At 36.5% G+C, this 22,157-nt stretch overlaps 3 protein-coding genes across 4 annotated transcripts; 2 read left to right on the forward strand and 1 right to left on the reverse strand.

Moving 5' to 3' along the window:
• Nucleotides 1–603: 603 nt before the first annotated feature.
• On the reverse strand, nucleotides 604–8,911 carry LOC135936108 (condensin-2 complex subunit D3-L-like). Of its 2 annotated transcripts, none has more exons than XM_065478800.1 (15): nucleotides 8,736–8,911; nucleotides 8,256–8,680; nucleotides 7,702–7,976; nucleotides 6,502–6,943; nucleotides 6,161–6,376; nucleotides 5,319–5,579; nucleotides 4,987–5,166; nucleotides 4,776–4,936; nucleotides 4,569–4,722; nucleotides 4,155–4,379; nucleotides 3,456–3,847; nucleotides 2,813–3,044; nucleotides 2,093–2,512; nucleotides 886–1,023; nucleotides 604–821 (listed from the first exon to the last, which is right to left on the reverse strand). In XM_065478800.1, exons 2-15 carry the CDS (start codon nucleotides 8,658–8,660, stop codon nucleotides 696–698), a joined length of 3,627 nt encoding a protein of 1,208 aa, XP_065334872.1. In that variant the 5' UTR covers nucleotides 8,661–8,680; nucleotides 8,736–8,911; the 3' UTR covers nucleotides 604–695. The 2 variants fall into 2 exon arrangements, with proteins under 2 accessions (XP_065334872.1, XP_065334871.1); XM_065478799.1 differs by having other exon boundaries at nucleotides 4,155–4,448.
• A 311-nt stretch (nucleotides 8,912–9,222) lies between these two features.
• On the forward strand, nucleotides 9,223–10,294 carry LOC135936109 (HIG1 domain family member 1A, mitochondrial-like). Its single transcript, XM_065478801.1, has 4 exons — nucleotides 9,223–9,378; nucleotides 9,589–9,731; nucleotides 9,800–9,893; nucleotides 9,950–10,294. The coding sequence occupies exons 2-4, from the start codon at nucleotides 9,720–9,722 to the stop codon at nucleotides 10,147–10,149; spliced, it is 306 nt and encodes a 101-aa protein (XP_065334873.1). The 5' UTR covers nucleotides 9,223–9,378; nucleotides 9,589–9,719; the 3' UTR covers nucleotides 10,150–10,294.
• Nucleotides 10,295–11,579: 1,285 nt separating this feature from the next.
• Nucleotides 11,580–21,205, forward strand: LOC135937112 (TWiK family of potassium channels protein 7-like). The gene is made up of 5 exons (XM_065480196.1): nucleotides 11,580–11,789; nucleotides 14,801–15,104; nucleotides 16,918–17,106; nucleotides 19,903–20,097; nucleotides 20,771–21,205. Exons 1-5 carry the CDS (start codon nucleotides 11,613–11,615, stop codon nucleotides 21,163–21,165), a joined length of 1,260 nt encoding a protein of 419 aa, XP_065336268.1. The 5' UTR covers nucleotides 11,580–11,612; the 3' UTR covers nucleotides 21,166–21,205.
• Nucleotides 21,206–22,157: the final 952 nt, after the last annotated feature.

Genomic DNA, 22,157 nt, shown 5'->3' on the forward strand with positions numbered 1-22,157 from the left:
CCAATACCAAAAATTTTCCAAAAATTGTCTGTTTTTAGCCTAAAAATTCTTATATATAAAATTCCCGGCCCCGCTATAAATAATCGTAGCAATCGAACGTTCCGTTATACTCTAATAACTGTGATCAAAATAAAAATAGTAATAAAAGTGACGCGAGGACAAATAATATAACAGCCGTTAGAAACTTAGGTTTTCATCTGAATTTTTTTTCTCAACCAAATTAAATTTCTAACTCATAAAAATAAATAAAATATCGATCAGTAATTTAATTTAATTTTCTAGGTCAGTTTCACTAAAACTGAAATCGTGTCACCAGCTATCTCGTCAACCTCGTCCCCCTTATTTCCGCACTTGTTTTTCCGGCGTGTCTAGTCTACTGTGAGATCAGAAAAATTCTTCACTCATTCTTTCCACGTTCTTAAAACTTTATAGTTCGTGAAACCGAAGCTAGACGCAAAAAAGGATAATCGGCTCTTACACCAGAGTTAAAACGTGCATGCGTCTGCCGATGCTTGCGGTGGATGCGTTCGGCTGTCACGCTTGAGCGAATTAAATATATTTAAATGGGAGTCACACTGCATGGAATGAAAGCCTTTCATCTGATTTCACACAACACGTAACCTCAATAAATATCAAATTTATTAGCAATTGTATCAAATTTACAAATTATTAAAACTAATTTCAGTAACACTCGATCAGTCTGAGTCTTGGGCTTGGTCATCTTCCTCTCCGTTCCCAGCCTTTTCTTGCTCCTCCAACTGTCGCAGATCAAACGCGATTTCTTCCACGAGCTGTTTGTCGCCGGCGAATATTTCGTCGATCTGACAAAACCATATTTTTTGGTTAACGTTTGTTTCGGAGCAATCTAGCACATGAAAATGTTACCTCGGATTTAAAGTCTCGCATGAGATCCCTTAGGAACCGCATCAGGTCGTCGCCGAGTGGCGACCGCGCTTTTCTCAGCTTCACTCTCAGCGATTTGATGATGGGAACGATGTTCTCCATGATTTTCTTTTTCACCTCCTGAATAGAGAAGAAAATTTAGATCTGTTATGGATTTTTTTCAGGACGGCAGGATATTAGGATTTAATATTTTAAGCAAAAAATATTTAATTATATCGTTTTCAATGACCTCCCTTTCAATTTAAGGATGTTACTGATTATTTATTTTTTCGTCCAACATGAGAATATATCAAATTTGCGGGATTAAAAAATTTGCAAGGGTTGATAAGAATTAGAACAGTTAAAATACGTCAAAATGGGAATAAAATCAACTAAATGAGTAAAATCCATCATAATTATTTTAGATTAATGGTTAACCATAGAGAAAAATATTAATTTTTTAAAGCTAATCAGGGTTTTTTCACCACTGATTTTTACCGCTCAATTTTTACCAATTTTAGGCGCAATTTCACCTATTAAAATCTCAAATTTGCGGTCAGAGTGGTCAAATTTTCCTCTACTGTGCAGATTTGCTGCCTCAATTTCTCCATAAATTTCTCTCTGACAATTTTTCAGGTCGAGGTCATGAGCTAATAATAATTGTAAAATTATTGAAAACGGAAGGTGCAAACATTGCCTGCAAGAAACTGTTTAAAATTGAAAAAAAAACGCTTTTTACCACTGCACTGCCTTTTTTTTAAATGCGGGTCTTTTGTAACCCTGTAGCTAATAAAATTTCCGATTTTTTAAGTAATGGACCATGTTGTACAACGTTCTGGCCTGCTACAGACCTTAGGGGCGCCATTAAATTGTGCGTGCCAACGTCGCGACCTTCTGCGCCTTGTCATGGCGCCCCTAAGGTCCGTAGCAGGCCAGAACGTTGTACAACAGACCAATTGAAAAAATTACTCTTCAATTATTTTAATTTTAAAAAATTTTTGTAGGTTAAAATTGTAAAAAAATGAACTTTAAAAATTTTCTATGATTTTTAGAGACCATAATGGAGATAAAGGCTTGATAATAAGTTCAGAAATTTTTAAAACGTTATCTTGAACTATTAATGAGTGATTAGATCATTTTCCAGCCACATTAAAGACGGTCCAGAGACAGTCAAAATGGCATTATAATAACTAGCCCCGTCATCACTCACCTGGGCGACGAACAGTTTTTTCGTCTGGTCGTACAGTTTGCTGAAAGCCTCGTCGGCGTCGGTAGCATCGCCCTCAGAGGTGACCTTCATGCAGCGGAGTCGAATCTGCTCGCAGGACAGCACAGCAAGGGCATCCGCGAGGATGTGGTCCTCAGTGCCCAAAAGGAAGAGGCCGTCAACAAAGCCGCCCAGGATTTGGGTGCAGATGCGGTGCAGCGAGTCGAAGCGATGGTCGTCCGACATGTACTCAAGCATGAACGTGTACACCAGCATCCTCTTGTTGGTGTTTTCCACACCCACCAGTGCCAGCTTCTTCACTTTCTCCTGCGACACTTTGATCTTGGAGAAGCGATTGTGGTTTTCGTACGCGTTCAGCAGCACTATTGCAGAGATTATGTTCTGCTGGAATATGTTCGGCTCCTGCGGACCAAAATGAAAATAAACTATTTTAGAATTGGCGATAAAATCAAATTAATTTTTATCAACCATGAATTTCCTTAATATTTATTCTATAATTAATTTTTTTTTATAATTCTTGTAGTAATAGTAAGAAGATGACTGTGATTTTAGTCAATTTTCTCTAAAAGCTCTCACAAATTTTCAAATACATAGATAGAACTGTGTTTTTAAACAATATGATTTAAAGGAAACATAATAATTATATTTTTTTTAGATATTTTTAACTTTAAATTACACAAACCAAAGCACACTATTTTATACCTTAGCAATTAAAGTGTTGGTCAGGTAGCTGGCAGTCATGTCCCTGAGGTCACTCTCCGGGTCGCACAGGGTGGTCAGCAGGTAGAAGAGCAAGGTGGTACCTTTCAACTTGACAAAATCCCCCTGCAGAAGCTGCACAACGACGATTAGAGCGTGTCGGCGCATGTCTGCGTCAGGGTCGTGCAGGCACATTTCTATCTCGGCCACTATCGATTCGACTAGGGTTGCATACCTGAAATTAATTTTAATAGAAAAGGTATCTTTCAGATACTAAAGGCCGAATCATTTTGCATTATTGATTTTGGGAATTTAGTTTGCCAATAGTAAAGAGCTGAATTAATTTTGTAACGTTTTCATGCGCTATTTTAATTTAAAAAAATATTGAACGTTGATTAAAATTCAGGGCTGCAAAATACCAGCGTAAGTTTATTAAAGCAAAATTGATTTAATTGGAAAATGCTTACAATTAATTACTTACTATATAGTAGAGCAAAAAAGTAAATAAATTTAATATTTGTCCTAACATTAAACATTAAAAAAATGCAGTGGTAAAAATTTATAGATTATTAAATAATTTGGATATTATTCCACCACAGAAATGATTTAGGACTATTTTAGACTTATATTTCCCTTGAATACGTACTTGCCAATCAAGTCAGCGAGGACGGTGAGGACGTTGCAGCGCAAGATGTTGTCAGAGGAGGTCTTGAGGAGGTGCTGGAAGACGCTGACCACTTGGAAGGCGACCTGCTCCTGCAGAATGGCCATTTTTCCAAGGGCCACCGTGGCAGCCGCCCTCAGGCGAGGAGTGGCCGCAAACGCCAGCTCCTTGTGGTTGCAAGTACCGGCGTCTTTTTGTCCATGCAGGACGACGCTAATCAGCGCCAAGGAGAGTTTATATGAGTAGTCGGACATGGAGGACGCTCGCACAACGTCGCCTAGGGTAGTGATTTCCCGCATTTTAATTTCCTCCGTCGAATCCGGAGGAGCGTGGCCTTCTCGACTCAGGTACAAGCAAATCTTTGAATCTAATTTCTGCAAGGGACAAAAACAAACCTTTTGATTCATCTATGAAAACATTTTAAAGCATTGCCGACATTTTTTCATAATTTTCACCGCAATCGCAGGGCTAGTTTAAAGCTGTTCTAATTAAATTTAAAGCGGTTTTCTGAAGGTAAAATTTATTTCTCCTCGCAAATGAGCAAAAACTGCTACATTTTTATTTCTTTAAAAATTTTCAAGTAGAGAGTAACAATAAAATGATGAAAAATGCATCTAATTTTTCTTTTTCACTACACATAAAAGTCTGCTAAAACAAAAAAGTTTTGTTTTATACCATTACCTTGTGCACAGCTTTGCACCAGATTTGGAATGCGTTCATTTGCTTGTTAGCGATATCAATCGCTGCAATCAGGTCGATGGCAGTGCCAATCAAGTCAGTTGCAAAAGAAAGGTTCTCCACTTTCTTGCACAGCAGGTTGCTCAACTCTTTCGTCTCATCGGCACCCAGCGAATTTGCATCCAGCATCAACACCCTCATTACCAAATACATTGTGCTAATTTCCGTCTGCAATTTGTTGAAGAACAATTTTAGGTTGTCACACTCTATGTAGCTTTCGTGAAAAGGCACTGAAATCTAGAAGGGTGTGGTTACTTTCATGCAAATTTGGGTGGTAGTCACTTATCAACTGACCAACAAGATTTTTGTAGCAAGTAGAGGAAGAGCCAAGGTATTAAGAATGAGTCAGAAACCTACCTTCTTAATTTGCTGTGAGTGCTGTTTGAAATATTCATGAGCAAACAGCACGTCTGGAATGTTCTGGCTCTCTGAGAGAATTGCAAGCAGCATCCACGCTTCTTTGTTGAACGAAGTTTCGATGTAGCTTTTCACAATAGCTACAAAATTATTTCTAGAATATAAAAACATCAGAAAATTGACAGGAATCAAACGAAATTCAATTACGGGAGTCTCTTTTCCTTGGCCCAAACTTTGAAGGAGTCGGACAGCAGCTTTTTCAGGTTGAATTTAGCCGCGAGTCTGAGAATATTCCAGGGAAGAAGGCTTTGTCCAGACATCCCTGGATTGAAAGCTCGCATATTTTCAAAGAACACGTCGTGGAAATGCTTTACAAAAATCATTATAAAATAGAATTGAGAATTGGTAAATAGCAGACCTCCTGCACTAATTCCTGGGCCTTGCTCTCAGGATCTTGCAAGCACGGCAGCACAGACAGCACCCAGTTTTCGACCACAGAAGGAATGCTTTCAAAATGCTCTTTGAGCAGTTCCGACATGCAGATTATCACTTGTTTTCTGATCATCACAGCCGGATCTCTACAGTGACTTGACAGGAGCTGCAAAAAATTGCACAGAAACCATCAAGGCTTTTATAATGAATTTAAAATAAATCAAAAGTCTGATTCCAGATAAATAATTGATTAAATTTAATCCCAGCAATATAATTTGAGCTCTAAAGCCGACAAAGTCTGACAAATTCAAAACTCACCTCTAAAAAACTTGGAGACAGCCAGTGATGAGACAGCTTGGCCAGGCTGACTAGAGCCTGCAACGCGGCTTTCCTCACGTAAACCCTTTCGTCATCTGATATGGCGGCGAGCAGGTTGGCGATCATTGTCGCGGAAGGGACTTGCGCATCATTGTCGAGAACCAGCCTCAAAAAGTCAAATCTACCTTGCCACAGGACCGAGACTCGGCATTCGATCTCGACAGGTTCAGTGATTGGCACAACAAACGTCTCTTGCACTACCTAAATCATGAATTAATAACTATTAAAACAAAAAAATGTTGTTTATCTTGGATGATCATATGCGGTTCAACGCAACAAAGTGATGTGTTGAATTCACTGGTAAAAACAGTGCACACCGAATACGTTCAAACTGTTTATATTAAAATCCTCTTTTAAATCAACCGGATTAAGTGTCGTAATTCCTTTTCCTGACAAACATTTTTTTAAAAATTTGAACCCTGTTAAAAGCGAATCAAAATCCGAGCTAAAAATTACCATAATTGATGCCACAAGGGTAATAATCTTTTAAAGCTACACAATTCACTAAAATCATCAAATAAAAATATATGTCACCTGGTTGTGATCTCATACAATTTATCATCTTTTTAAGTGCACGAATGCCAGAAATTCACCATTAACAAAAATTTAGCATCCGTCCTTACAGTTTCCTTAAGAGATTTAACCAGGACGCAAAAAAATATACTAGTTTCCAAAACCAGAATCATGGCCCTTATGAATATCAAATTCATACCACACTAAAACGGTGCAAAAGAAATGGAAATTCATTTCGAAACAGAATTAACGGGCACATTTTTCAGTACCTGAGCAAGCGGTTCTTTGTCTGCGCAGAGCAGTATGTCGGACAGCATGTTGAGCGCCTTTGTTCTGATCATGGGCGCCACGTCGTCGACCCTGAAGAGCACCAGGCACAAGATGTGTATGTGCCTGATTGCCTGACTTCCTCCAGAAAACGGAAAATGGACTAGACTGTGCAAAAGAGGATCATTTTCCTCAGGCTCCTCTTCTTCATTTTCCTCCTGAGAATACATGCGAATTAATTTGTGTCTTTAGTTCCAAATAATTGAAGACTGTAAATAATTCAAACAGTTTATTTTCCAAACCAATTAACTGAAATTAATTTTAATAACCAAATGTTACACACCTCTTTGACCAGTTCATTTGAGTCACAGTCGTCGAACTCGGGCAGCTGAAGAATCTGATGGAACAATTCCAGCGTGATGAGTCTGTGCGTGGAGCGCTCTGAGAAGGCGAGCTGCGTGAAGGCCCAGCGGAGGACGCAGTTCCGCAGCTGCCTGGGCATCTTTGCAAGCAGGGTGGTGGTCAGGTGCGCCGCCTGCTGCCGGCTCTCGGCCCGTTCGACGCTGCGAGCCAGAAGCTGCTGCACGAACACAATCACCACGGCCCAAACGTCTTTCGCCTCTTTTGTAGCTAGCAGGTGCGCAACAAAGTTGGACACTGTTTCGAAGTGATGCCGCACCTGACTAAGGGGCGTGGAAAGAGACAGGGTGTTCGACAGCAGCTGTTCCAACACCAAGGATGTGTTTACTTGCTCGTCGCACGCTGTGAACAACGCTTTGTATGCCCTGAAAGTGAAATAATTTTGAAATAAAAAATTTAATTCATGTTTGAAAATGATATTTGAGAGAGAAAATACACTCAAGGAAACCCAAAAAGTTTTAGGGTTTTAGTCGGTGGGGAATTTAATTAAATTGAGCACTGTTCATTAATGGAAGTAAAATCACAAGAGCGAATTTTATTTTTTCGATAGAGTTTTGAGAGTTCTGGGCTCCTTTAAAATGAACTTCTGAAGCCAGTTTTTGTTCAATTGTGATGATTTTTTGGAAGTTGATCAGAATGGATTTTTTAATTATTATCTTGGGATAAATAATAGTACGTAAAATGGTTCAAATAATTGCTAAAAATGTTATAAATTTAATTAACAATTATGTAGCTCAAAATAAGTGATTTGGAATTAATTTTTAAAATTTAATCTATTTTTTCTATTTTCAGAAAATACAAGAAAATTTTGATCAGCTTTCAATGTGTGTTGAGATTTTAATCTAATTTTAAATAAGAAGCCTAGGACAACACCTAAATAAATAAATAAAATAAAAATAAAGACTGCAACCAGAAAAAGACCCAAATTTAAAAATAATTTATCTCAAGTTTCACTCATTTTCAATTAATATTTGCATTATTAATTATTTTGCCGAATATGAAAGGATTTTACTTCAAATTCTGTGATAAAATTACAGAAATAATTTTTTAACTGAGTGAGGTGTGAGTGTGAGGCAATGAAATTTAAATTAAACATTGTCAGAACTTAGAAATTGAAAATTACTTGTATGCGAGTGACTTTTCCTCGATTGAAAAGTCTCTGATGAGCACGTTTTCTCCGCTAAGCATCTCAGTCAGTCTTTTCACCGTCACATTAATTGCAAGGTTCCGGTCGGTAAGAAACCCTGCTTGCTGCAAGCGAGTGAGATCATCGAGCAGGACGTCCACCTTCTTTGTCACGTTGTACTGCCAGCTCTGGGAACCAGCGTTCCTCTTTTTCCCGGTTTGCTTCTGATTCGACGCCATGCACAGTTTGTCCACGCAGTAATCATAGATGACCTGAAAATACAAACATAATCACTTTGTAAAATGAAGGACTTTCAAATTAAATTCTGCAGGTCAACAGGAATAGATCTAATAGAATTAACTTACAATGTTTTGGTAAAAAAATTATTACCGCTACAATTGTGCAAAAGTTTAAATAAATTATTCAAATAATGTTTGAGATAAATAATATTAATTCAAGTAATGTTTTGTAAATTAATGAATAAATTATAATAAAAAAATTATTTAATTCTGTAGTAAAAAATTAATATTAACTGCTGCTGCAAAACGAACCTGATGGAACATGTCGTAGACGACTGCCCCTGGCAGAGACAGCAGTTTGAGGTAAACACTAGCCACGATCAGGCCGACAATATCCGCTTTCAGGTTTTCCGGGTTCTTGGAGTAACTCGAGGCGAAGTAGGAGATGTAGGGCAACAGGTTGCGGTGGTGCAGCCCTCTAGACTTCATCTCGCACCAGAACTGCGCGGAGAATTCGCCCTGCCGAAAGCCAGGGCTCTCGAAGGCCCGCCGCAGCGTTTCGGACGCGTCGATTAGGTTGTTTACTCGCATCTCGAAGTCTTCATCGTCGTCGTACGGGCCGCTGTCGATCTCGAACAGCTCCTTCACCCAGGCTGCGTCGACGAAGCGCTCGTCGATCGGCAGGATCCACTTGGCGAATTTCGACGCCAGTTCCATTGCTGCCTTTGTTTCTAAATCTGTAATAATTTGGTGAAAGAAGTAGGCATAAAATCTTAATTTTATCCAACTTACGTGTTATGTACAAGCGTGTCGTGAAAGTATTTTTTTGGTCCTCGGGTTCATTGGGTTCATTTCAAATTTTATGTATTGTTTGTAAACAAACTAACGTGTTTCTCCTGCTTGAAGCTGGGAGTACGTTAATAGTGGGCGTGGCAGTGGTTCTAGTTGCAGAACCGGTTATCTTTTCACTGACGCTGAATGCGCTGCAGAAAACTGGTTCAAGTTAGTCAAAACAGATGAAAACTTTACCGATTCAGTTACTCCCTCCTATCAGCTGACTCCGGTTCCAAGCAGTTTTCAAGGTAACCTTCATTGTTCATTGTTAAACGCGTTTGCTTTGAGCGGTAACATATAGAGGCAGCACTGTCAATAAAATAGCCAATGAGATTTTAATACTCCAATTCCACGGTCGGGGATTGGTTCATTAAATAAAAGCGGCTCTCTGATTCGTCGATAACGTTTAAGCTGCCCTCTGATCTAATTTTCCAGTACCCGATTTCAAATTTAGCTAGCAGAAAGCAAAAATCAAACAGTTTTTTGTTTTTTCATTGATTTCTGACGAAAGAGTCGTGGATCTCAACTAATACATTATTTTATTAATTTATCCGCTTGTTTTGAAGTGTTTGTGACGTCAATTCTAACAGAAAGAGTTTTGGTAAGTCCATAATATTTATTATTTTATCTAATTACGTAATGATAAAATTACCTTCCTGGTGTACGTGCTCTGATTTTGTTTAGTCTGTGACCTCATACAAGGTTGTGCGTTTAAACATAGAATAAGGAAAATCGTGTTTTCGCGGTTTAATCGTCATTGAAAGCCCTTGCAGTCGAACTTTCGAGATACAAATTGGCTTTTTACTTCCAGATTTGGAAATGAAGTGAAACAACACGACTCGCAGTTGTTGCTTGCTTCTTTACTCATCAGTCTCAAAAATCGTGGCCAGTCAACCACAGCTGCACTTTGCATCTACTCGACTTGCTTGATACTCATCAAATATGACAGAAAAGGTAAAACATCGATTAGTTTAAAATATTCATATTATAATTTAAGTTAACATTGAATTTTTTGTTTTTAGAAATCAGCGGTTTTCGACCCGACCTCGACAGGGCTGGAAAGCCAATCTGGACGGCTAAGAAGGAAAATGGAAGAAGCCCCGCTTTTCCCTATCGGTATAAATCTTTTAAAAAGTGTCTGAATCCCATCCTAACTTTCTCCTATTTCCCAGGAATACTTGGGCTTATTGGAGCTGTCGGCTACGGCGCCTACAGCTACAGAAACCGGGGCAACATGTCAACCTCGGTGTACCTGATGCAGCTCCGGGTTTCTGCCCAGAGTGCTGTTGTCGTCTGCTTGACTGTCGGAATTGGATACTCGCTGTTCAAGGACTTCATTCTGCCAAAGATGGAAAAGCGTTCCGAAAACTAGGTGCCCAGCACAATGTAGCGGTGTGAGATTTTACTTTCTTCGTTTTGAATTTGTACTCCAGCATTTCATCGGGCGGGTCCCGCGTCGTCAAAATGTAGAACTCGCTTCTAATGAATAAAGTTAAGAAAGTGCATTTAAAAGCGAATATTTGGTTTGTATTATTTATTCTGTTTATCGTCAGCTATTGGAGGTTGTCAAAATTAAATTAATGGTTGTCAACCATGACTCTTCAATTTTCGCACCACTCTAGAAAGAGGCATTTGAAGCACCTTATTGAAGGTATGATTAATTTTAAACCATATTTTTGCTGATAAGTCGACCTATTGAAACCGGAATTGGTTTTTCAGGTTTTTCAGCTTTAAGAAAATATGCGAGTTTTGCCGATTTGGCTCTGCTTTTCAAGGAAGAATATTTAAAGATTAGTCAGGTCGACTTTACCCGTAATTTCCACCTTGCACTTTCGGTGCAAGCTGCCAAACTTAACGTTGCCCGAGTTTGTTGTTACTATGTTGACCTGTCACAGTAGTCAGATGCAATTCTATCGTCACCTTTTTCACTTTCCTATCAAACTCAAAATTTAGTTGACATTTTTTTACTCAATCTGAATGGTTTAGTGTGTACATTGTTGATTTTACTTGATCTCATGCCAAATTTTACCCTCAAACCTGATACTTTAATTAAGGGCTAATTTAAACTCAACTGTTTGATGAAAAACATAATTGTTTTTGAGAAATAAAATATGCATATATTTTAATTAACCACCAGGGGATTTGAAACCTTGCAACCTTCATTCATATTATTAATTTTCTAATGGTTTTATCTCTTTATATAAAAAATTAGGTCTTATCCAGCCACGCTACGCCAGCCGGCAAATTTTGAGTCACGTGAGCAGCCACCAGCCGCCAGTGAAAAAGGATCAAAAATTAAAAAGGGCAGGAGGAAAAATAAATGTTGTTAAACACTATCAAAGTTCACGCGTTAAAAATATTGTCAGCCGCCGCCTTATATCTCGCGGCTGGGACGTCGTGTAAAATTAATATTATTAATATCTCATTCCAGTGATTTAATTTTTCCATTAAGATATTGCACCTTATAATTATGAAACTGGTCATCAAGACTTTTCCTTTAATTCTTTTGCGGGTAAAATTTGAATTGTATCATCATTTTTAACATTTATTTCTAAAGAAAATATTAAATTTAAGAGGAAAATCAACCTCACTCTAAATAATTCACAATTAATTATTATTCCTGCTTGCCTATTTGAACCATCGCGTCGAGCGACCCTGCAGTGACAGTGACTCCGCACGGAAAACAATTATTAGGCGAGAATGAGATAGTGCATCTCGTCGCACCGCAGAGCCGAGTACACGTACGCGTGGGGGCATGCGCGCACCCTAACCCTTTCGGCTCACGCAGCGGGCGCCGCCGGGCAGCAGTGCACGCCGAACGACCACGACCGTACCATGGAGGAGGAGCAGCAGCAGCAGTTGCTCGCGGACAAGCAGAGCTGCTCGCCGAGCGCGGCCAAGCGCTTCTTCTCCGTCTTCGCCGCGCTCGGCTCCAACCAACTGCTACGCTCGGCTTTGTCGCACCTCGGCCTCTTCAGCACGCTCGTCGTCTACACTGCCCTCGGTGGCTTGGTTAGCTACAATTTTCTTTCAAAACGTCAGTGTTTTTTTTTTAAATTTCTGGTCAGAAAATGAATAACACAACACTTTTACATTCCCACTAGTTTAAGAAATTTTTTAATAATTTTACCAGTGAAGGTGTATCTAGTGCGGGTTATTTGATTAAAAAAGCATCATAAAAGATCTCATAAAATCTCCAACGTGCCTATTTTTCATTTAAAATAATATTCTTAAGTTCAAAAAATATAGTTTACGTAATTTTCAGTTTGTAAAAATAATAATGTTTGAATATTTTTACTGTTGTTTATTGGAAAATAAAATTTTATAATTTATATTTTATTATAATAATATACTATTTAAAAATTATTTTAATTAAAATTGCATGTTTTTGCAACATTATAGAACATTAACACATATATTTTTGGCATAATCATTGATTTTTTTTAAATAATAAATTAGACCGTTGGGTGTAAACTTATTAAAATATAAATAAAATCATACTTCAACTGGTTGCACGCAATTAGTCTTAATACAGAAATATATTATATTAGAAGAACGATATGAAGTAATATACTATTTAGCAGTACATTTTTATGTGTATTTTTGCTGGTTGGCACACAGTTATTATAAATATTCTTTGACGAGTTTTGGGCGTGTTAGAAGAATTCAAGTGTTGCACTAACAGGTTATAAAATTGCATGATGCCAGCTCATTTAATGTTTTCACAGAAAATGGGAGCTCCGAGCAAAAAGTTGACTGTCTAAATTTCACAACCCTGTTGAATAAAAATGTAATACAATATGCGAATATTTGCTGCTAAAAATACTGTATAAAAAAGGTCTTGAAAGAAGTCCATTATTTAAAATATCACAATTTTAAATTTAAGTTTATTTTCCTTATTTTCCAATTAAACTCGTAGCCAATATCGGTTTTAAATGATCCTCATAATCAGCACAATTTTCAAATATGATTTTTGTGAATGTACAAGCAATTTTTACCAATTTGTTTATTTAATTTATTTATTAATTCAGATTTTAAAAGCCTCTAGCTCTTTACCAATGCATTTATAACAAACAAAATTAAATAAATTAAGTTGGTGTTCAGAGTTCACATCCACTAAGGGGCATTCAAATGCTAAACTCGTTCAAAATTCAAAACAGAAGTGGAGCAAAACACTAAATAAGAGAAAAGTAAATAAACGGAGCCTTTTCTGTGCTGTGCATGTTTGCTTTTAGTGTGAGAGCGAATCAACGTTTTTTTTTGTTTTAGAAAAAAGAGGTTTATAAATATCTTTGCCTTAATCAAAACCAGGCAATTTCTTTTCATGCGCGGTTAAATTACCTAGAGCCTGGAAAATGAAATCGTGACGCACACTTAGAAAATTACAATGCAAAGCTTTTTCCTGATTTTATCTTCTATTTATGCCGAGCCCACCACACACTCTTTTGTATATGCAACAGAAAATGAAAGAATAAAAACAGAGGTGGAAAAATAAATTTATACTTCTGCTATGTCGTTATTATAAATTAGGGACCAGGTTGGCGTTAAGGTGAGTAAGAGAATTTTAAATCCTTCACTGGAAATTTTTAAAATTTACATATCAAGTTAGATATGTACTGCACAATTCTGAAAAAGAAAAGTTTATTATTGTCGTTACAATTAGTCAAAGAGTTAAAAAAATCATGCTGCTGTGTAAATTTCTGAGAAAATAAAAAATATATTACAGAGTTCGCATACCAATCGAGCGGTCTCCATATTTTGAATTCGGCAGAAGGGAAAATTCCTTCAAAATTTCCACAGTCTTAATGGATAGTGCGTGACGAGAGGTATCAAAATCAAGTGAAAAATGATTTCATTTTACGAGTAGTTCAGCAAATTCGATCCTGATATACATTGTAGCAGATAAAATTTTGCTAAACTGCACAGACGATAGACTTAAAAATGAAAACCTTGAACTGTTAATCGGTCCAGATTTTATTATTAAAACTTTACTGCTTAATAAATTCAACAATTCAAATTTCAGTTGTTTCCCTCTGAATCAATCCATTTTTTTAAATTAAGGAACTCTAAACTTCAATTTTGTGTGCCATGTAATTTTGCTTTCATTAGCAGTTGAAGTTGACTGTCAATATTTTGAGAACCATAAAAAACGTTCAATCAATAACGGCAAATTTTACGAGGGTCTCGCATTTAATCAATTTTGAGTGCTGCAACTTACGCTCCAATCATATCAATCAAGAAGTGTGTATCATACAGATTTATAAGTTCCTGCGCTTTATTATTCTACAACGAACCTTTTGAAATTTCATTCCATTTCATGACGATACGGTATTGATTTAACAAATAAATTTCCATGATTTGCCAGAAAATAAATTCACGAGAACGGTGAAATCCAGTGTCTCGCCTGCCATGCACGTCGTATTTCAAGAAAAGCTGCTGCTGCTGTTCAAAAGCGTCCATCTGCATGCAAATTTTATTGTTCCTCCCCGTTTGGCATGTGCATGTAGCCTAGCTGGATTTATTATTATGGTAGTGTGCTTTTGCTTTCCTGCGCTCTGACCGGCCCGGCGCGGCACACGCACGTCACTTTACATTCTGCTCCGAATGTGCAACTAAGAGCCCAAGTGTTGTTGTACGGAGTATTTTTATTTTTTACTGCCATTAAACGCCGTGGAGCTGCTTATGAGGCTAAGAGAAAGGCTAAGTAAAGCGCATAAGCATTAAGTTCAAACGTGCTTTCCTATAATTAGCCAATGGGAAACAGGATGAAATTGATTGACGTCGTTAGATGGAAGATTAATAGCTTTTTCCGTTGGGCGGAGCTTTGGTTCCTAATATTTAATATGTTTTAATGGATGTATGCTAATTTGAGTTCATTAATTTCTATCTCTTGGCTCTTCTCGAATTAAAATTAATATTTTCCGTAATTTATTTTGTGATACGTCCGACTTGTTATTTAATTTGTGCTAAACACAAGACAAATATGTAATTATTATTGAGTAACTGAATTTAAATTAATTAAGGTGTTTCGCGCCTTGGAGCGGCCTGGCGAAGTTACGCGCGTGGCCGAGGCGCAAAACTACCTTTGGGACCAACGGCTGAGCTTCATCTCGTCGGTGGCCAACTTCAACTCATCGTCGGGGCTCAACTTTCCGGACTTCCTGAGACTGCGACTCAGCGCCTACGAGGAGTCGATTTGCGGCGCCGTGCAGCAGGGCGTATTGCACGTGCCGAGACGTGCTCCTGACATCCAGTCCGCCTCCGAGGTTGCCAGCTGGGGCTACCTCCACTCCATTTTCTTCGCCTCCACTGTCCTCACCACGATAGGTCGGTAATTGATTAAAAACAACAACAAAGATTTCATTTCCTTATAAGAGTTTAGTGAAATGTGTTGTTTTACAATGATAGCAATTAGACCAATAAGCAAAATTGTGCTAATTTTTACTTGATTTAAAATGAAATTTAATTTCAAAAAGGTATGGCCGGAGGATCTTTACCGCTCGCTCTTTTCACTTTTTTGTTGTTTTCTGATAAATAATTCAGGCTAAAAATTTGCTGATAGTTGATTTCCTTAGACTTCTGACAAAAGACTTAGTTTTACAATAGTTAAATTTTAAAACTCTCAATCTAAATCAATATTTACCTAAAAGCAAACAAGTTAAAAAGAGAGTTTAAGTTGTTGGATCAAAATATCAATTATTATAAATCGATGTTGTTGTACAAGCTAGTCTTTTCACTGCTCTTATCATTAATAAAAATCATAGTTCTGGCTTATATTTTTGTTCCAAAAATTTTTAAATGTCCTGCTTAAAATCCTAAATATTTCGTTTGTATCCCTATAATTTATTGTAATTAATCAATTTCTTAGGGGAATAGTTTTCGCTTTAAATTTCATTTTTATAAAAATTTATTGTGCTTCATTTTAGAGCATTTTCTTTTTAAATAATTTCAATTAAAAATATATGTTTTTGCAACGTTAATAGGACGTTAAGACAGAACTTGGGGCAGATGTGTCATTAATCCTTATCGACGGGTTTTATTTAAATTAAGTGGCAAACTTCAATGAATTTTAATAAATTGTCCTGTGTTGGCAGCCATATAAGAATGAAATTCGATTGGATTTAAATCCGCTAAAATAAATCGGCCATTCAAATATTTGAACAAAAAATGCCGGATGAAGGAATAAAATCATTTTAATTAACATTTCAATCAAATTCGAATTCAAATTTTTATTGGCATCTAAAACTTTTACCAGTTTCTCCTATATTTAAAAAGTTTTCGAATTCGAATTTGATTTGATCAATAAAATTATTTTTAAAAGTAGTCTGAAAATTCAGTAAAAAAGAAATATTTTGTTTGGAAAGAAACACGATCAAAGGCAAAAAATGAAAAGCAGGAACAAACAAAATATTAAGCCATACACTATTGGTTAATAAATAAATTAACCTCTAAATATTTATTTGCATAAATAAACAGAATTTTAAAAATCCTCTTTCTGGCCAATCAATTTAATTTTTGCACTCAAATGGGGTTTAGAAACTATAAAACATAATTTATGTCTGTCAAGTCTTTATATTCTGTCTCAGAAAATAAAATTATTTGAATATCCTTTTAAAACATTTAGTAAGAATTACTACTTTCACTCAAAAAAAAAAAACCAATTGTTTTGGTGTAAAAATAAGACTGGCCAGAAAACAGACCGAAATTCCCTAGTCTATTTATCTTGTCGAAAAAAGACCAACTCTCTTTACAGCTTTCGTGTGAAATGACTTTTGCCGCACAGAAAAGCAAGCCAAGAGCCGGCAGTCTTGTGCAGGTTGCGCCGAGAAGAAGGAGCGTTTAAGTTGTTTTGTGGCCGGTTTCGCGACTTTGTGTTTATTATCTCTTCGGGTCTTGCAACTCTCGCCTCTGGAAGCGAAGGCTCTATAGGTCTATTTTTGGCACTGATCGTCAGAAGCACTCCTCTCGCAATGATTAAACCGCACACACACCGCGCACACCAGAAAGCTGGGTGTGCGTGGAAAGGCCGGGGGACGCGCGTTTTACGGCGCACTTATTGTTAATAAAAACGGCAGCAGCAGCGCGCGAAATAAAAAATAAACAAACACGTCGTCACACACGGCACTCTCTGTGTTCGCAGGTTACGGAAATGTGGCACCTGTCACTTTTTGGGGGCGCGCCTTCTGCGTGGCGTTCGCCCTCGTGGGAATTCCGCTCACGCTCACTGTGATCGCCGACTTGGGCAGAATCATCGCCTCCTCGCTCACCTCCCTCGGCGAAACGCTCAGGGAGCACCTTCCTTGCGTCGCACACCTCCTCCAAGCCACAGGTAACGTGAATTCATTTTTGTTCTTATTTTCATTTTAATTGTTGTTGTGTTCTTTTTCTGCTGAAATCCAGGGTTTGGAATGATGGTTCATTATTGACAAAAATACTGTCCGCAGTGTTTTTTGGTAATTTTCGAAAATAACTGCCCCTTTTGACTGTTGAATTTTATTTTTAAAATAAGATATACCTCCCTCTATACTGCGATTGAAAATACCAAGAAAGTTTTGCGGAAATTTTTCCCAAACAAATTTCACAGAGAAACCTAATTTTTTAAATTAAAATTTAATATCTCTTGGCTGTCGTTAGATCGTTCTTTCATCAGAAAAATTTACCAAAAAAAAAAACGAAACTGAACATTTTTAACTATATAGTTAACGTTTGTTTAGAAGATTCATATAATTCATTACTCGTATTTCCAGATGTCAAATGATATTTATCCAAATCTGTAACCAATTATTCAAATTCTAAATGGTTTTGAACTTTAAAATTGAATCACTTTCTCTTTAATTCTAGTTCACAAGTGTTGTTGAATTATGTATGATTTTTTTCAATTCACATAATTGAAAAAAATTAATTAATTTCCTTATTAAAATAAATATTTACTAGCATTACCAAAGCAAATAATTTTGCTATTGCGAGTAATATTTTTAATTGTCTAAAACAAATAATTAAAAAAACCAAAGGAACAAAGTTGCAAACTTCTATTAAAATCTATTTTAAAAATTTTTGCAAACATTTCTTTAAAAAAAGTAATTTCTATATTATGTTTAATTTTTATAAAATTACCGATAGAATTTAAAAAATATAAATGTGAATTAATAGGTGTGTTTCTCAAATATTACCAATGTGTGTTATACAGAAAACATAAAAAAATGTATTTTTATAAGTACGAGTAACCTGAGTTAAGTATTACGTTCCTTTCTGAAAAAGTAATTATGACTGATCTAGAAATGATGCGATGTTTTGTATAAAAAGCAGAAAAATAAGAAAATGGCACCATCCAAATGTTTCCGAGGAAGTAAAGCTGAAATACTCAGTTTAGCTGAGGGAATAATTTCCGCATGAAATCTATGTTAACTGCATAGGAGAGAGCATGCAAAATTATTTTTCCTCAAAATTTTAGACATTTTAAATCAATAAAACGGATAAAATTATTTCTTTCTCAGCAGAAAGTAAATTTTATGGCAATTTTTCCCACCAAATTAATAAATTTTGTAAAGGCTTTGAGAGTTAACAATAAAAATATTGACAGGTTTACACGCTCAAAAATTTATCGACTCGGAAACATCAGAGCTTGAAAATGAACAAAAATCTCGATATTTTTCCAAGAAAAAATCCATTTGCTCGCCTTGACTATTTAATTAAGTTTTTAACTATCTCTTTGTGTCCGACAAACACCCGCGGCCTGTAATTTAGACATGATATATTCGTACTCAGAGGATTACGTACACACACTTTTAATTCACTCGTAACGCGGGTAGTTAGAAAGTGGCGTTCATAAATTCATAAAGCACGCGTGCCCCGGTAATTACACGACGACATGCGGCCCAACAGCATTAATTTTGGCGTGGCTCTTTGCTTAAAAGGATCGATACGAATCTGTTAAAACGAGAGGAACGCACGTCGTGTGTTTGCGAGGCGATTATACTATATTATGCTTCTCGGCTAGCCCCTATAAATGCGGCGTGCGGAAGTGGCAGCATGCGAAACAAAGCCAGGCGTGGAGAAGGCCAGTTTCCACGTCCCACTGACGAGGCACTCGTGCTACAACGCATTTGGATTATGATTATATAAATTAGATTAGCTGTGTTTGCTAAGCGCATTTTGATGGGCATTCAAGGCGAAGATTCAGATTTTTAAATATTGTTTTTAAAAACGAGACTAGAGTGAACCAAAAATAACTCTTTCAGAAAACCATATAAGAAATTTTATCATTCTACTAACAATAATATTTTTAATATTTATAATACAATTTAATAGTAGAAATTTGCGAGCCAAAATGGTTCCTCCTGTTGACGAGACCCCAGGAAAAGAAATAAAAATATACATTGGATTATTATTGGCTATATTTGCATAAACTAGACAAAATTGATAAAAGAGTATGCCGCAATTACCAAAGAGGGAAAATTCGCTACGGTTTTTTGTTGCGCAAAAATATCAGTTTGATAACCGACATATTTTGGGATTCCCGCATTTTTTTACGAATTTGAGAACTTAGTGTGTTTATTAGACTAATTAAAACAAAGTGATAAATGTCTCAATAATTTATTGTTAAATTGAAATGTTTAAATTTTAGGCAAATCTGTGCCCAAAATAAATTTTAATTTAATTATTGAATAGTTATTCCGTCAATCAATTTTAGATATATCTAATGGTCAGAATAAATGTCAATTTAAAATTAAAATTATCTTAATTATTTTATAACATAAAAAATGATTTTAACAAATTTGCTGAAAATTAAGCAAGGGTGATATGGTCTCCAGTTTTTTAATTTTTATATAATCGCTATTATAATTTTTTGTATGCTGTTAGGGTGCAAATAGAGGTGTTGAATAAACCAAATGGGCCGAAAAAATGATGCAGTTTCCGGAGAAACCGACCTTTGGGCATTCACAACAACAAGAAACATTAAACTTTGCGCCAATAGACGCCCAATCAGACAGCCTACAACTTTTAAATTCGAAAATTTGTATTAGTTATTTCCAAAATTTTTGAATGTCTCAAAAACATTTTTAACAACATTGGTAAAAAAAATTGTCAATTTGAAAAATAAAAACTGAAATCGTTTTACCAACAGATGACGGTTCAAAGCAAGGGAGTCTTGGAATATTCATCAAGTCAGTGTCGTTTTTCGCGGCAATCCTGCTGCTGCTCGTGTACATTGCCGCTGGGGCTGCGCTCTTCACATTTTGGGAAGACTGGACCTTTTTCGAGGGCTTCTACTTTTGCTTCATCACCCTGACCACCATTGGCTTTGGAGATCTTGTTCCGAGTAAGATATTTAATTATGTACTTGTAACAAATTAATTACCTTTCTTTAATTACTTTTAAAATAAATTAAATTTTATATTTTTGGTTAGTGTGTAAATTTGGTACTATTTTGACCATTTTAATGTTGTAATAAAAAAAAAATGCTAGCCTTTTTATTTTCCAATTAAGTGCGATACGCAAAATGTTCTGTATTTAAATTGTTGTTAAAAATAAATAAATTAATCTTGAATCGGTTTTGATGCAAAGATTATGACAAATAATATTTAGATACTTGATTGCAGTGCCACTAAAAAGACCATAAATAGAACCCCTAAAAGATATGATTTGCATTTTACTGTTTAAAATTGACATCAAATTATTTTAATCATAAATAGTTTTACTAGAAACTGTTATTTTAAGGATCTACGTAAAACAAGAAAATAAATATCTGTTTTTCCAAGATTTACGGCCAATTTGGTCTCTAGAGCGATGGTTTGTTAAATTGTTGTCTCTGCTCCTTTTGTATTATTTCAATACCAGCTGTATAATTTTAGAAATTTCAACATTCTTTTTGGAGATTTGTTCCAATTTATATCTAAATTTTGCGTGCTGATAACTATCTACCCAAAAAATCTCCGTAAATTAAAAAACAAAATTTTTAGCTTGATTTAAATTAAGAAGTAATTATCTTTCAGAGGAGCCAGACTACATGCTGCTGTGCACCCTGTACATTCTGGTCGGCCTGGCGATGACCTCGACCATAATCGAGCTGGTGCGGCGGCAGTACGCGCAGTCGTGGAAGCGAATGAAGGAACTGAGCGCCCGTTTGCAGAGCCTCTCGGGGCCCATCACAGACGCGCTCAAGAGAATCGACCTGAGTCGCGCCTCGTCCACGATCGACCTGACCATGCTGCACGAGCTGCGGGACCTGAAGAAGACGCTAACCCTGACGCAGCTGGAGACCAAGCTCCGCTTTCCGACCAGCAAGAAGAACGAGTGGCAGAAGGAGATGGAGGCGGCCATGCAGGAAATCGTGCAGCTCACTTCGCCGCCAAAACGCACAGTTGTCATCTACGAAACGTCCGTTTGATCCAAATAAAAGTGATACTAAAGTTCCAAAAATTCGTTGAGCTTTTGATATAGTGAGTTTTGCCAAGAATGAGATTTAAATTGACCAGTTGCATAAACCCTTAGTTATTGAAGCCGCCAACAGTTGGCGTAACCACAGACTTTCTTAAAAATTTTGTTTTAATCGGTTTTAAGGCATTTTCGCTGCGATTTCAGACTCAATCTAGCTATTTTGCTTTTTTTAATTAATTTACATTTTTTTGACGTGCTGAAAACCAAAATTGGTTCAGCCATTCGCCGTAGAAACGTTGGAAAAGATTTTTTTATTTCAAAAAATAGTTTTTCACGATTCTACGGCGATTGGCTGAACCGATTTTGGTTTTCAGCACGTCAAAAAATATAAAATTAATTGAAGAATGCACAGTAGCTAGATTGAGTCTGAAATCGCAGCGGAAGTGCCTTAAAATCGAAAGTCTACGGTGGCGCCATCTGTTGGCGGCTTCGAACACTTAGGGTTTATGCAACTGGTGAATTTCTTTAATTTTGAGTGGAAAACAAATTTTAAACTAAGTATACATAACTTTTGCCACTATATATATGATCTTGCACAAACCGTTTGTTCGTTGCGAGGATTGATTGGAATTATAAGAGAGCAAAAATAGCACTCATTGCCAAGTTTTCAAGTGATATAAAAATGCGTCAGGTTTTACGAACAGGTTTAAATAAATTCACATATTCCAACAGTTTAAATTTGATCAAATCAGAATTGTTTGTCTCATATTACATGCATAAGCTTATCATCTGTCGATTTCCTTGTTTTTATAAATATTTTTTTGTACTGTTGTTTACACCAAGTTTTAGTTAGGTTGACCAATATATATGTACTGAAAAATTCCGGGAAAAACACATTTCACTTTAAAAATAGTTCTTAAAATCGCAAGCAGCAACAACTATCCAGATCCAGATGACGTTAAATTTTGCGAGGAAAATGGGCTTCGAAGTTTTCAAGCTAAT

The sequence above is a fragment of the Cloeon dipterum genome, chromosome 2, assembly GCF_949628265.1.
Source record: "Cloeon dipterum chromosome 2, ieCloDipt1.1, whole genome shotgun sequence".
Lineage (NCBI taxonomy): Eukaryota > Metazoa > Arthropoda > Insecta > Ephemeroptera > Baetidae > Cloeon > Cloeon dipterum.